At 39.6% G+C, this 15,902-nt stretch overlaps 1 protein-coding gene and 1 long non-coding RNA gene across 2 annotated transcripts; one reads left to right on the top strand and one right to left on the bottom strand.

Moving 5' to 3' along the window:
* Positions 1–1,043: 1,043 nt before the first annotated feature.
* Positions 1,044–15,304, bottom strand: LOC116676743 (uncharacterized). The gene is made up of 3 exons (XR_004328820.1): positions 15,294–15,304; positions 7,282–7,287; positions 1,044–1,274 (listed from the first exon to the last, which is right to left on the bottom strand). It is a non-coding gene; the product is annotated as an uncharacterized LOC116676743 (long non-coding RNA).
* Positions 3,332–13,900, top strand: il11b (interleukin 11b). The gene is made up of 5 exons (XM_032507649.1): positions 3,332–3,397; positions 9,044–9,210; positions 10,323–10,418; positions 10,532–10,699; positions 12,063–13,900. Exons 1-5 carry the CDS (start codon positions 3,391–3,393, stop codon positions 12,231–12,233), a joined length of 609 nt encoding a protein of 202 aa, XP_032363540.1. The 5' UTR covers positions 3,332–3,390; the 3' UTR covers positions 12,234–13,900.
* Positions 15,305–15,902: the final 598 nt, after the last annotated feature.

Here is a 15,902-nt window from a genome sequence, read left to right as displayed (position 1 = left end):
AACTTTTTCTCAATTCTGTTTCGAAACCACTTCAATTTTCTTTCTCAAATGCTATAAAATTGAACGAGACACCCCAAAATGAATGAAAATAGAGATGCGCACTTGCCAAAGAGCGTTGTGTGAATCAATCATGTTAATTGGGTAATGCATAGGTAGTGCACGCTTGATGTGACTCTGCATTTTCCTCAAAACTTTGAACAATGTCTCTCTCATCTGTTTTAATTGGTGTTTGAATTTGTATTAATAATTATAACACTGTTACCCTTTCTGGATATTTATCTGTGTGAAAGAGGCTCCTTTTCTATGGAGCCTCTTTCTTATCAATCTACTCTCATGTCATCAAAGTGAATGTAGCGATTGTAAGAACCCGTATGTATTTTTGTAAACCTTTAGAACATTGTGAACTGAACCCTGCTACGTGTCGCTTTGTTTTGCCATTGCATCATCTTCAACACAACACTCATTGGATCCCTTCATTGGCAACCAAACAAAGGAAGTCTGCACTTGTGCACCACAGTGTACGTAGTGTACGGCATAGTGCGCCATAGTTTTACCGTCAGCTATTTTTGTTCAAATCTGGATTAATAAAGTTATTGACAGTAGCTTGGCTATTTAAAAATTGCAGGATTTTGCTGGATTGCCTGTGTCACGCTGGTTCCAGTTCTCTCCAACCAATCAGTGGTCTGCAGTGTTTTATTAACTCCACCTTCTTGTATCGGCTCAGCTCCATTGGGACCTCAAGAGAGGGGAGGGGGTGTATGTGCACCTCACACTGTAGGAAAGCACATCGCTATTGCAGATGATTTTTGCTAACCAGTATACGATGAAGGCATGTTGGGTGGGTGAAATTAGAAAGGTAACGTTAGCTAGCAAGCAGCAGTCAGCTGTTTGCTCACTCCGCTCCCACTGTGTTTGCCGAGTAAACAGCTGAAAGCTCGGAGAGGCTGGGTGGTTAACACAAGTTTTTAGCGGTGACTGTCCTTTTGCCTTACCTGAGGTTGCTACGTTTTGGCTGCTGTAGATTCCTTTATGCTTGGCTCGTATTCTTTTTGATGTTTCATGCCCAGCTGTTTTGGCAGCGGCCATGTTGAATGTTCTTTGGGGTCCTTGCCGCAGCGGGACAGATCAGCATTGCGGGTTTGGCGAGTGGCTCGGTTTGGGTCGCCTTCTTTTGGCTGGGTGTGTTGCCAGGCGTCTTCTTTTCTGGTTGCGTGTTCCGTTTTCACTTTCTCACATCCTACTGCAGTGAACGGTCCACCTAAGTAAACACCTTCCTGTAATCAACAGCGGCGTCATTGTTTGATCAGCGTAGCGTGCATAGAGCAAGCGTAGGGTTTGGTTCAGTGGAAAAAACGTTCTAAGGTTTGGCATAAGTTTAACCCCATCAAAGCCCAATATTCAGCCAAATCCGAACCCAAATCTTGGATTTGGTGCATCCCTACTAAATATCAATGATTTATTTAGGGGATTGCTTCAATGCTGCCAGAAGATCTGCCGGATGTCCCACATTTTTAGCTGGATGTCCACCTTCCTTCCTCTTTCTTTGTGTTGGTATTCTAAACTCCGGTGGATTCATGAGGACTATGGTTAACTGCTCCTTGGATCTCTGCAGGGTAATTTGAGACAGCTAGCTAGACTATCTGTCCAATCTGAGTTTTCTGCTGGACGACTTAAACAACTTTTGAACGTACACACCAAAACAAGTTCCTTCCCGAGGCTAATTTGCAGAGGCATCGTTATTGCGCCCTGTACTGCCTATCCCAGAAAGCTTTGTGGAATAGCCAGACCTTCCTCCGCAGCGCTGTGGAAGTAGGTCTGACAAAGTGAGACTGACACTAACTCCCGCCCGTCCGTGGGCTTTTGGAGAATAGTGCAGGGGAAAATCGTGTTGAGCAGGAACACCTTTGTGGAGGCCCGCAGCACGGTGTCTTATAAATAAGGCTTAAAGTTATGGAAGGACAGCTTAAGAAGCTGAAACTCACTATTGCGGTCTGTAATGCCAAGGTGATCGGATAACTCTCTGATGGATTCATAAGACTGATATCTTTCACATTGTGATGTTTTTACATTGTCATTTCTGTGTTAATAATATTGATTATAGCCACTTTAATCAGGCTTCATCCACAAGAACCAGATACATGACTGGAACAGAAAATTTCCCTCATCTACAGAGATGACTTTCACTGGGGGAACTGACGCCATCCTAAAGAAGATGCATGACGCAAAAACACTTTTAATGAGTGAAATGTCAACTGCAGAATTTCACAAGTTTAACCTGAATTTCCGGAAAAAAATGATTCATAATTTATGCTGTTTCTTGTATGTTTTCTCTCTATTTGGAAAGGATATTGTGAAGCTATGAAGTTATAAAATGGAAAAACATTTTTCAAAAATCCTTGTTCTTCGAAACTCCAAAAATTCCACATGAGCAAATATGCACTAAAGGTGCCAAAAAAGTACATGAGTGATGTTATTAAGACACAAAATTCTTAGTCATATTGAGTTTTATTTCCTGTCATCATTTTTATTAATGTTATAACGTAGCAGTAAGCCACACTGGAGCAGCTGGGGTTCAAGAGCACATTCATACGTTTTTCTCATGCCTGTGGAGGAGGCAAGGGGGTCTTTGTTTACTTTATTTCATCATCTATCCTTCATTTCATATTAATGAAATATGCTGCTGTGATATCATCACTTCCTCTGCAGACTGGACTTTTCCATTGCATGCTTTTCTATTTCCTTTTAGCAGAGTAATACATACTTGACAAGATAGTTCAGAATTGACTAAAGTGCGATTTTAAGTTTCCAAAACTCATATTCATACTCATCATATTAATAAATTATCTTTTATTCTTCTTTCTGCCATGTTAAGCTTTCATTTTTATTCACTTTCTGGCATCTATTCCAATGTTATTCCCAATGTGTGAATAAGAGACACAGGAAGTGAAACAAAAGAACAAAGTAAGGTGATGACATCAGACTACAGAGGGAGGAGGAGAGGAAATTGCTCAATTTGGTATTTTCTTATTATTAAATTGTATTTTATGTCTGATTGATTTCTTTCAGATTCACAACTCATCAAACAAAGACATTTGAAGCTTTTTTTGAGATGGAGAGGGTTAGTGGAATTGGGTGGGGGGGGGGTGGGGTGGGCAGGGTGTGTGTGTGTGTGTGTGTGTGTGTGTGAGGGGGGGGGGGGGGGGGGCTTGGCCGTCCAGCGTGGGCGTTAAAGCTTGAATGGCGACGATGGCTGATGACTCAGGTGATGTGTCATGCTGCTATGCTATAAAAGGGAACTTTTACATTTTGTCCACACACACACAAACACACACGTACAGTACACACACTGGACTCAGAAGGAGGTTTGTTTACTACAGCGGGAGCAGAAAAATGAAATGTAAGTTTGTTTATGATACTTTTTAGAGAGTGAGTGATAGTGGGTGTGTGTGTTTAGAAATGTGTGTGTTTGTGTGTGTGTGTGGAGAAGGGGGGGGCTTTACTGCACGTGGTCTTTATTCTCATTGTAAGCCTCAGAGTTTGAGAGTTAGAGAATCAATGAGTGAATGAATGAATGAATGAATGAAAACACAATGTTAATTGCAATTTAAAGTGTTCAAATGTGATTGAGTTTTGTTTCAACTTCACTAACTGTTTGGTGTCAGGTGTGTGTGTGTGTGTGCGTGTGTGTGTGTGGGGTGTGTGTGTGTGTGTGTGTTGGGGCTTTCCCTGAGTAGTTTGAACTTGCAAACAACTTGATTGTGTCCAGCAGCATCAGACTTTTATTGTACTCTTAAAACTTAAAACATTCAGCCTAATTGTTGCAATCTTCTTATATTTAAACTTTATAAGTATGTGAACATGCGAGGTGTGTCATGCCGGTATCACACACACATTATTTGTGATGCTCGTTGTGTCAGATTAGGAGCTCATAGAGTCAGATGTTCTTGCAGTGACCAGGTCGAGTCCCCGACCAATGAGTGCTTTTACTATTTGGTGAGATATGCAGTACAAGGTGATTGGTCGGTCCCACAGAGCGACTTCCTTCTTCCAGCTGATCGCACCAGTAAGGAATGGATGTGTATGTAAACACAGTTTTTAGAAATGAAAGTGAAGCTGGAATCACATGTGGGCAGTAAAGGTGTTCTTCTGTCATTTTGGGTTAGCCTTTGACATTACATAACAATAGTCGATTACCAAATGATTACAAGAACCTGCAGACTCGTAACACCAACATAAGCAATTAGGTGCATGTGCCTGTGTCTGAGAGAAAAACCTATGAATCAGGTAGGCAGACGGTGATGTCAACATTGCACATCATCAGGGCATTTACTGTAATGTAATTTGCACACTCACTGTTCGAGGATAAATCATATCAAGAGATGGAGTCTAGGTTTATGACAGTTGGCCCCACTTCCGGGTTGAATGATGTCACACTGTTTGTGTCAAGCCTGATGATGTATAAGAAAACTGCAACATGTGAAATTGCACACAGCAGTGTGCATACTCATAGCTTGAAAAATGAGCCGGCTTAATTTAGTATGTATTATGTATATTTTAATGTATTAGTTAAATTTGAACAAAGTTGCAAGAGTTAGCACTACTGTATGAAACTTAACAATTAGCCGTGATAGTTGGTGAACATTTGGATTTAAAGCATCACTGAACACATCAACAGCGAGTTGTCAAGACAGTGCATGCAGCCTACTGCGTTTCTATGTGATGGTTATGGAATTTAAAACTTAGTGTCATATCAAATTATGTATAATCACTGTATTTGCCCACATGTCAAAACATGACCCCAATCATCTAATATGACGATGCACAGACGTCTAATGTCTTGCTGTTGCCAGTTGGAAAAAAACAACCCACCTGGCGAACTTCAGATTTTCAGATCTTATAAAGTTCTGATGGTACAGAGAGTACGTTCTCATGAACAGGTTTGTATGGTATCGTACGAATTTAGGCGGACATTCAAAATATGAAATTTGGCTGGTGTTGTGACTGGTCGCATGACGAAAGATGTCTGTGCTGAAGCATTAAGTTTAGAACAATAAGTTTAGACATCCAAACAACTTGTTAACATTGGAAGAAAAAAAATTGTGGTTTTTGATTATAACACTGGCTAAGAAGCACTCCCGGGACACAAACACATTTCCAGGGGGGAAAGTCTTGTGTTTTCCCGAGGAAACAAAATCAGCTTGAAAAAAAAACGTGTCCAGCTCCCGCCACAATCTCCTCCCTGTGCGGACCAAGGTGCTTTTATACATTGTGTTGCATGCAGTAATAACTACGTGGAATACATATGAATTACAGTGATTTACTTGTTATAGCTTTATGTACGAATGGCTAGTAAGAACAACCTGAAAGAGAGAGATTAAGAGTCATGTTTCTGTACAATTGGCAATTTTAACTCCATTGTTCACTCTTCTTTTAACTCTGTTTTTGGTCACCACCAACTACTTTTGAGATATCGGGTTGTTTAGCTGCCAAATGATCCACTAAGTCTACCGGATAGTTTCTAAATGTGTCAATCTGCTGTTGTGTACAGTGTTTGTTTTTGTTTTTTGTTACCTGCGGATGCTGAAAAAAATGTGGATGAGAGCAGCAAGAGTGAACCAAAACCATAAAGTCGCAAGCCGTAAAACCAAAAGATAACAGAGTTTGGTGATTATTCACACTATGCATAATCATTTCGTCCACTGTTTGGATAAAATAGAAATATATTGTAATGATTCCCGTATTTTTTAAGGTTTGTAGAGCTTTCTTAACACATAGAAGAAGCATGGAAAAAATCATTTAAAAAAAACTTTAACTAGTGTTTTGCCAGTTCCTTGAAAGTGAACAGTTTGTTGGTATGTTGGTTTGTGTTGGAGGAAGTTGATTGGGTATGTGGGGCACACTTCCTGCCAGACGCCGTTAACATCCGTTCAGAAGTTCATCAGAGGTTATTCAGAGAGAAAACATAGTAAACTCCAGTGTTACAGCATCTGACTGACACAGTGTATAACGGAAACTGAGGAAGCGTGTGAGACTGTATGCGTGTGTTGATGTTTCGTGTGTGAGTGAGCGGGTGCTGACGAAATGACCTGCAAAATACATTAAAATATGACCCACTCATTCTGCTTCTTTAAGCAGTTCTGCTGTGAGCTGTAATGCTGTCACAGCTGCTTACTGTGCCAAATACATGACTGTACACTACACTGCCTGGGGATGTTTTCTTCGTAGGAAAGAGGCTTTTTGCTGATGTCTTCTTTAGTAATTTCCCAATTGCCCTCTGAAGCTGTTCCAAATTTCTTGTTCGTGCTGGCTGACATTGACCTGACCCGTTATTGGATGTCGAGAAATTGTACAATAGCTGACATTTAATGGGGTATTTTTGGCAGGATTGCTTTACAGGCATTGATTGATAGGCCACTTTTGCATGCTTGAGCTGTAAGTAAACATCTCTGTGTTGTTATTCAGGACTGTAATGGGATTGTATGTGTTTCATCTTTTTACATTGAAACCATTTCAATTTGTTCTCAAATACTATTAAGTTGAATAAAACCCCCACATCTCACTGAGAGTAATGAGCCAATCCTGTACTTTACTTGCAAAACGTGTATGGAACCACCCATGTTGTTTTTGAGGAGATTTGGTTTTAAACCTATGTCTCTGATATAGGAACTTATAAAACGGGTCAAATTTGGTTAACCACTGCAACTGTCTGCCGTGGAAATGCGGTCAAACACACCAATCCTGCTTCCAGAGAGAAGCTTCCTACTGGACCACAGCTGATTCGAATCAAGAAGCTGAAGCCTGTCAAGGGCTTGATAACGTGAAGGATTCGAATCAGATGTGTTAGGGTAAGGCGATACCTAAACATGCAAGGCAGGCAAAGGATATAAAAGGATTTTTTTTGTATAGTTAGAAGCATAACCAGGAACTTTTTCTTTTACTAAACAAATCAAACTACACGAAAACTTTGAAAGTTGACTTTATCTTTTGTTTCAGAAACTGTGTATGTGGAACAAAAGTGGACTGGATCTTGTGCTCCCATTGACCTTTGGTCTTAACTACTGCCGTTAGTGTTTAAATGACAGTAAAAGTGTTAAAAGTGCACAGTGTCAGACACTCATTACAAAGAAAAGAGTGTAGCCTGAGGCGTCACTATGGTGACGTCACCGCATAGATTAATCTGAGTCAGACCGCGGCACCAGCTCCCCTCTCCTTTTTCAACAGGAGGCCCAGAGCACACGGGTGGGGGGGGAAGAACCCACGGCATACCTCTCGTTCCTTCACCCTCATCTAACACTAATGCACAGTTAATTTCTTTGTTGCCCCGGGTTATGGGATTTCTGAAGTTGCATTAACCAGCGGATAGATTTACAGACATGAGCTACCTTGGTTAAAGTGTTCAAGTTTTCCTTGAATAGAGATCATTGATGATTAAGACAGTTTAAGAGACAAAGACTAAACAAACAGCTTTGTAATTTGTGGGATTTGTTTATTCTCAGATTTAGTGTCCCTGGTTCAAAAGCAATAGGAGCAAAAACTCTTTTGTTCCATGTGCAACTCGGCTGCAATTTAGACATTTTTAGAAATCGCCGCTGTATTTTTTTGTAAAATTGTGTTCAGTACATATTGTATTGTGTACATTTTTTACTTTATGTATTTATATTGCTGTCTTTTTGTCTACTTGCACTGCAAATCAGTTTCCCATCTGGGATGATAAGGTGACTGAAACAGTGATTGAAAGAGATGGAAGCTTGATTATTCTTATTCATGCATTTTATTAATTTATTTATTTATTTATTATTAGGCCCAGTCCTTCATGAGGGATTACACAGAAAACATGAGCCAAAAATGATCACAAATCCTCATACCTAATGGTGTCAGTGACCTAGAAATGAGCCACACAGACGTGTTTGATTGGTTTCACGCCTCGGTTGGTTGACTGGTCAAGGCAGAAAACTAAAACTATGTGATTAAAGCTGCACTTGTCAAAATGTTTAGATCATCACTGGGTCTAATGACGATATAACTACTAACTGCTGAACATGGTGGAGACAGATATTTTCCCAGGAGTTGGTGGAGACCATAAACAGAGCTAAAAACTTAAATAAAAGATTACATATTGGACTTATATGCATCACGTGGTAAGAAACACAACTATATTCCCATCCATCAATTCTGAGATGTAAGAATATTACTCTACTTCCGCAGATCATTTAAACAAGCAACTAATGCTGACGTTTATCTTGCTAAGATGATTATTTGCAGGATTGCGCGATGTTCTCATGTTTCCCAGAAATATAAATTATCAGTCTGCAGAAATCTGTCTGTTTCCTCCTCTCACGCTGACACACAATCAGCCACTAAATAGGCAGTAACCGTAAGTCAGCGTCTGACCTACATCGGTCTCGAAAACCTTTATTCCCACCGCAGAACTTTCATCTCAAATCTGAACTGCTCTGTAAATGTCTGGGAACACAAAATGTAACTTATCTGAATATCTGATGCAATCTTATAAGCAAAATTAACTGGCACTGATGCTGAAATAAAACACATTTTATTTAGGGTTTATAGGGCCTGTCTCTTTATGCAAATTAGGTTTGTTGTTTTGGTTTGACCTCATTGTTTTGCTTGTTCTTCAAATCATTTCCCTACTGTTGTGACAGATACAGACTGAAGCATTCACAAAAGCAGAATACTAATACTATACCTTCGGATTAGTCATGTTTTTCAAAATTAAACAAAAATGTTTCGATGCATATTTGTGGTTTTATGTTTCTAAACTCTGCGCTGCTGCCCAGTGGCCACCTGTTGTGACTGTTCATGTGCAGCTGTAAGTACAGTGAGCACCCACTGCTGAATGATATTCTGCTGTGTCATTCTATGAAACGATGTGTTGCTACATGTTGAGGGGCCGGCATCACTTTACAGACCAGCCAAGACACTGCAGCTTAAGAAAACTTCAGTCAATGTTTTCACCACAAGAAACGGTCCAATTACAGAGGCATGTCACTAATCATCTCTTTTAATTCTGTTTTTGTCTTTTTAGTAATTTATGACTCAACGCCCTGTCTCCTCCACCTGATGCTATTGGCTGAGCTGTTTGTCCATTCATCATCTCGTCCCACCCACAGTTCTCCTCTCTGTGGCATGTTAAGATCAATGATCCATCAAGTGGACAGGTTGACAGTCTCATCCAAAAAACTGCATGACTTGGTAAGATTTCATAGGATTGCTTGTCCTTGTTTTCTGTCATATCTATAATGTGACAGTGTTGGATGTCATGCATGTTTTAGGGTACAACATTTGTTGTCACATACAGCAACCATCTCCTCACCATCCGCAAGCTGCCTGTCCCCAGAACACGGTCTCAGTAGACAGCCCAGGGTCTACTAATGGCCACAAAAATGAACTGCAAGAAGGATTTGATACGCGGATGCACAGAAAGGGGGGGGGGGGGGGGGGGAATGAGGAGGAGGGAGGGGCAAGTTGGTCTTGTTTTGTATGAAAATACTTTGAACGTCAACAAGAAGTAACGTCACCCGACATCGCTTAGAGCACCTTAAATTTGGCCAAGTTCCAAACAATGAGTTACCCATATATGTAAAAGTAATCCCCCTTGCGCAAATACCTCAGAATTCGGACGGTCCTGAACGCTACGCTTCCAACTGTTTCCTCTACTCTCAGCTGACGTTAATGTGTAGCAAATTTCTTTGGTCATCTGCTCCAGAACGTCCCTGCAGTGTTAACATTACATGACTTGCTACGTGCAGCTAAATGCTAACGATAGGAAAAGCTTTAATCTTGGCTGCAGAAGTTTTTTTTAATTTCTCCCCAATCTTGGATCACATTCCCGCTGGAGCATGTTCAATTTTGTGGCTTTTGATTTAGAAGCAGTAGTAGAAACCCAAAATACAGGTATGACATGACCTGAAAATGAGCATATAACAATATAATAGTAGAATGTAGCTGTATTTATATTTTCTCTTTCTGTTCCCTTCTATAGTTATGAATCTGTGCTGTATATAGCTATTGCATCAATCTGTGGGGGTTCAAGAACTAAATTTTGTTTCTGTCATCATGTCAGAACATATTATAATAGATGTATCATGATGTGGAGTACACTACTTAAACTCTGATAATGAAACAAAGCAGCAAACAAAAAAATCATTACTATGGGTTGTATAGTATATAGTCATTTAATATGTGATTGTCTGAACAGCCATTTTATTAGAAATGATTGTTCCTCCATGTAACACAAGGCAGCTAGGGGACAGGCTGCTCTCTCAGAAATGTTCCCATATTTAAAGTAAACTTTTTTTCAACAGACAGACGAGGAGCTCATAAACTTTGAGGGTGTGGAAAATAGACTGGACGGTCTTCCTCATATGCAACACACTGCGGCCCATTTTAATTCATTGAAGGTAAAGATTCTGGAATTAAGGAATTAATTTTTCTGCAACACTTTCCTGCAGAATGGCTGCGTGTAGTAGCTGTATTTATATTTACTCTCTCTGTCTATTTTGTGTCTCCACAGGTGAACAAGTCCCTCCCCCAGCTGTTTGTGTTCATTCAGTCCTTCAGGCTGCATGTTGACTGGTTGAAAACAGCCAAAGAAAACGTCAGTTTATCCTCCGAGTCAGCAGAGGACGTCAGCTCGCACCTCCTGCAGCTCTCCAACCTCATTCACAAATCTCTTCTCCTGGTGAGAAGACCATTACGGTTCAGTTCGTTAACATAGATAATTTAGACCTAAATAAAAATGGCAAGAAAAATGGTAATAAGTCACTAATAAGAGTTCAAGTTATATTCAGTGATAACAGTCTTTTTTAAATGGAAAGTTGCATTAGAAAGTGCTTTCTTCAGAATCAAAAAGGAGTTTATTGCCACAGTAGTTACCTTAGGTGGAATTTGCCTTGGTAATGGGTGTACAGAAAAAAACATACAGAAAAAAAATACATTTCTTCATCAGAGAGATAAGAAAAACACAAGAAATGACAGGTGGAATAACTAAAGAACTGCTCGTAGCCAAGTTTAACACTATTGTTGTCTTAGGGTCAAATTGACCCGTTTTCATGTGTAAAAAAAGCCGTCAAAATAAGCGCTGGAAATGTCAACATTAAAAATATCCCAAAACTTTGAAAAAAACACCAAAGACATTAAAAAAAGCAATCACAATGTTGAAAAAGTAAGAAAAATGTGTAAAAAGTGCGTTGACGGGAGGACAGCACAAGGGTTAAGATGAAAATTAAATGCAAAGTGAAAATTCATTACAGTTACAAACGGGGCCTCAAACCAAAGCAACAAATTCAGCCAGCATTAACTCGATTATTTACACCTGTAGTTTTCCAACTGAAAAAAAATGTCTTCCGTGAAAAAGGCCTGTTGGTAGGACAACATTGTTTCTCAGGGCCTTCCAAAAACTGTTCAAAATACTTAATACAAACATTGAAGGTTTGATCTGCCGATGGTTTTAACAATTGTTGAGATTTGTTAAGATTTGGACAACCAGGAGTACTTGCTGTAGTGCATAGTTTCTGTTGCCCCCATGAGGAATTCTAAGTAACTACAACAACATTGAGTTTTGTGGAGCTTAATGAGCATTTTTATCAAGTCATTTGGCAATGGATTGAACGGAACAGACATTCATTAATATAACTTAGTCACACACTATACCTTTAAGGTTAGGAAAAGATAAAACCAACTTTTAAGTTTGATCGGGAACAGTGTGCAAAGTCAGATGTCCAACCATCCAACCCAACCTTTTTCGGTTTTGTGGGGTAAAGCATCACACTACTTAGGCTTTTGCCTCTCACTTGTCAGTCAATAAACATTGACATAAACATAACAACACAAACAAATATTGCTGAAAATGATATAATATGTTTAAACGCTTAAAGTATGGGGTTAAACTCCAGTATCTTTGAAGTGTTCTAACTGATTTTATGTTGCCCTGGTGTGGAGTTCCCATTGGACTCTTGAGGGGTAAATTGTGCAGTTAAAAAGAAATTATTCAGATTTGATTTCCAAGCTGCTGTCTAAACTTTAATCATTGTTTCTGTCTTCAGATCAGTGAAGAGGTTCCTCAGTCCCCGTCTGCCTCCCTCCCGGTCGTCTCCACAGCCTTCGATGTGCTCCGGTTCTCCATTGAGATCTCTGAACGTTTGGAAGTCTTCTGTAACTGGTCCAAAAGAGTTTTGGTGCATCTCCAGAGACTATCCCACTGCCCTCGACATTAGTGAGCCTCTGTCTTCAGCATTTAAGCAACTCCTGATGTCGTCCCACAAAACTATCGGTAACTTACAAGATCTTTATCCAGGGAGGAATCTTAGACGGGGTCCAGACTCAAATATATCAACAAATTTTGGATATGTTGCCATGAAGATTGGTACATATATTCATGGTGCCAGGAGGATGCATTTCAATGACTTTGGTGATTTCTTTTTTGTAACGCGACCCACAAGTGAAAGTGTCCATTTATCAGGTGAAATATTCCAACGTCTACTGAATGGATTGGCCTAAAATGTGTTACAAACACGCTCAGCGTCTGCATGTTAACATTGTCACCGCAAGCAAGCTGATGTCATCATAGACCCAATTGTGAGGTTTGTTTACAAAAACTTCCTGGTAAAAAACTGTACATAAAAAGTATTTACATGCAATTTAACAGCGCTGAGCAAACAGGGACAAGGAAAAACTGGACGTACTCTCATCTCATTCATCTTAAATGCATGTTTGATACTTTCATATGTCATCACTATTGCCAAAATAAGGTTGGAGACCTAATTTACCTATTGAGCCACGGACAAAAAAAAAATGGAACCACCCAACTTTGCAATCAGACTGACCAGCGGTGAGATGTTGCTGTTCGTTACACTAGATTTGGATAATCAAAGACGCTAGCAAAGCAACACATGAGAAAATGAGTACAGCAGAGACAAAAGATATACAGTATACCTCTTTGTTTAACTATATCTTTAAAGCTATGGTGCATAGTAATGACATCAAAACTGTCGGTACGTCCACATGATAAAAGCGTTTCATGATTGCGCACCACCCCCACCCCTTCAGACATGCAGTTGCTAGTAGCCAAGGATGACACAAGGAGGACTAAAAAACATTATGGACTCTTCTGAAGAGCTAATTATCTTCAATTGAGTTTCTGCGCTCCGAACGACACAATCTTCTGAACATGGTCACACTAAGAAATGCAGAGAGAGTTGTGTGGAGATGATAGTCCTAATTAGCTTTGTAGCATTTGGCAACGGCTTGAGTGTAACGGACGTTCATGAAAAAAAGCTACGCACTGAAGCTTTAAACATTAGTTACGGCTGAAAACGACAACGGAAAACACGTTTGCCTATTTCACGTATCTCCGCACTTCAGTTGTCTATCACAAAAAGGGATTTTTGTGTTCTGTGATTTGGTTTATTGACGCACAACAAACTGCAAGATGTTGAGTTCTAGAAACATCAATTCAGCAGCAAAAGAGAATGTAAGATTATTGCATGTTCTAAAGAAAATATGTTTTGTTTTGTAAGTGTTGTCTTACATGAGGCCTTTACATGTGCAGTACTAATGCCCTGTGCAGAGGCACTCCCACCTGTCACTCCCTTTGTTTACATTCACAGCGCCTGAGTGTTGATCTACTCAGTGAGCTATGTGACAAGAAAACGTTGTGGTACAATTAATATTTTTCTACTGTTGTTTTTTTTTTTACCCTGTTTAGGATGCTATTTATGAACTTTTTATATTATATAGTGTGGGATGCAGGCATCTCGTGTTTTTCTATGGGTTATCTATTGTGTAATATTTAATAATAATAAATATCATAATGTATTGTCACACTGTAGTGCCTTTTACAGTATTATTTATACCTTTTGAATGTTTTGTTTTTGTATGTTTTACATGAAGTCATTAATAAAGCCTTACACTTGAAACTGCTCCATGGAGATCTTCTGTACTGCTTAACATAATCACACTTTACACCACTTTGGTTGAACTGAGCTTTACATTATAATTTTGGATGGTGAGAGGGTTTTCTTGATTTTTCCTTCCTCTTGAAGTCCTTCAATCGACACAAATTGTTTATAAATGCTACCAAAATGTTGTTTTCTAAAGGCCTTTTTTTTTACCACAGACTGCCTGCCTTCTCATGGTAGGAAAAGCACAGGTGTTGGTAATCACGTTAACAATGACGCTGTTCCACTGAAGTGTCCCTGTAAGCTGAAAGTGAGTGCATGCACAATCCAAGGACCCTCAAACCAAAGCAACAAATTCAGTCATCATTAACTTGATTTTTTACATCTGTAGTTTTCCAACTGAAAAACAAATGTCTTCTGTGAAAAAGGCCTGTTGGTAGGACAATATTGTTTTTCAAGGCCTTCCAAAAACATTTAATACAAACACTGAAGGTTTATTCTGCCACAACGATTTGTTAAGATTCAGACAACTAGAACTATTTGCTATAGTGCATAGTTTCTGTCACACAGAGAGTTTCATGGAGATTAATTAACTTTGTATGAAGTCATTTGGCAATGGCTTGAATGTAATGTTCACTGCTGTTCAGCTGTGCACTGCACATGAGACCTGAAGTTACAAACAGTGACTTGCATAATGTCAGCGTGTTGACGAGTGGCCACAGACAGATGATCTCACACATGGACAGACTTTCGCTGTAACTAACACCGGCCTCAAGGGAAAGTCTGAGTGATCCCGCAGTTGTACGGACTGCGGTCACTGGTAGCAGCTGAGAGCTCTACAACCCACAGGGTGTGAGAAAAAAAATTCTTTGACTGGAAATAGAGAGAGAGAGGACGGGGGGGGACAGAAAGAAAGAAATGTTTTGCATGCAGTGAGAGAATTCAGTTGATAATTTGTTGACTGACAGATCAACAGTTGCATATTTTCTCTGTCACAACAGGACGTAGATGAAACACCGCACACATTTTCCTCGTGCTTTTGATAAAACATTTTGTTCTTTCTGCTGCGAGAGGACGCTGTTCACTGCAGTATACAGTCAAAAAGCAGCTCAGTGGGTGAAGATAACAAATAAAAATAACTCTATAAATTTAACTTTATTGGTTCTGACTAGAGTTCCTCCAAATAACTATCCAACTTGCACACAGATTTTTTTTCACCTCAATTTGTGCCGCATGACTGTCTGTTACGTGCAATGAAACTACTTTTACTAATTAACCTTGTAAAACGTTTTTCACTTCCTTCAGTTTTTTTTTTTGGTCCAAAGGAGTAATTATGTTGGGAGCAGAGAAGGAAGTCAGGGGATGTTGGAGAGCAACCAGGTCCATGTAGGGGAAGGGTTAGGTTTGATGAGGTGGTAAACAAAATATTAGACTTTAGCACGGAACAACGCTCTTCTTTTCCTGTTTCTAACCGACAGTCAACTGTGGTTTCTTTTAACCACAACCATTCACCTAACTCCAACATTGTAGGCTAATCCTAAACAATGTTTCCTTAACAAAGAACCCACACCACCATATTTCCCAAATCCAAACTGAGTTGTTTTGGTGTCTAAACTTGACCACACCTTAACCACAGTGTGGATTTATGGTTTTGGAAGACATTTTTAGATTTGTCGTCCCACAGGGCACAGAAAAATCACGTATTTTGTTGTTTAATTTGGAGGACTTGTCCCTGCAATTAAGCTTCTTAAAACACTATTATTGTGGCTGAAGACTGGTTCTATTCATAGTGTGTTTTGTATTCATTTAACTACATTTGTGTCTAGAGGGTTTCACAAGTTAAAATGAGATTTAATGCAGAAGGATTTTTATCATACTGCACTTACCAAGATTATGTCTGAAACATAATCATATTGAAAAATGTGGATATCAGCACATGCCTGGCCTGAATACTGCACGAATTGCCTGTTATCACCACCACACATC

This window comes from Etheostoma spectabile, unplaced genomic scaffold (assembly GCF_008692095.1).
Source record: "Etheostoma spectabile isolate EspeVRDwgs_2016 unplaced genomic scaffold, UIUC_Espe_1.0 scaffold00003701, whole genome shotgun sequence".
Lineage (NCBI taxonomy): Eukaryota > Metazoa > Chordata > Actinopteri > Perciformes > Percidae > Etheostoma > Etheostoma spectabile.
Note: the sequence above shows the minus strand (reverse complement) of the source record. Positions and strands in the feature narration are given on the sequence as shown.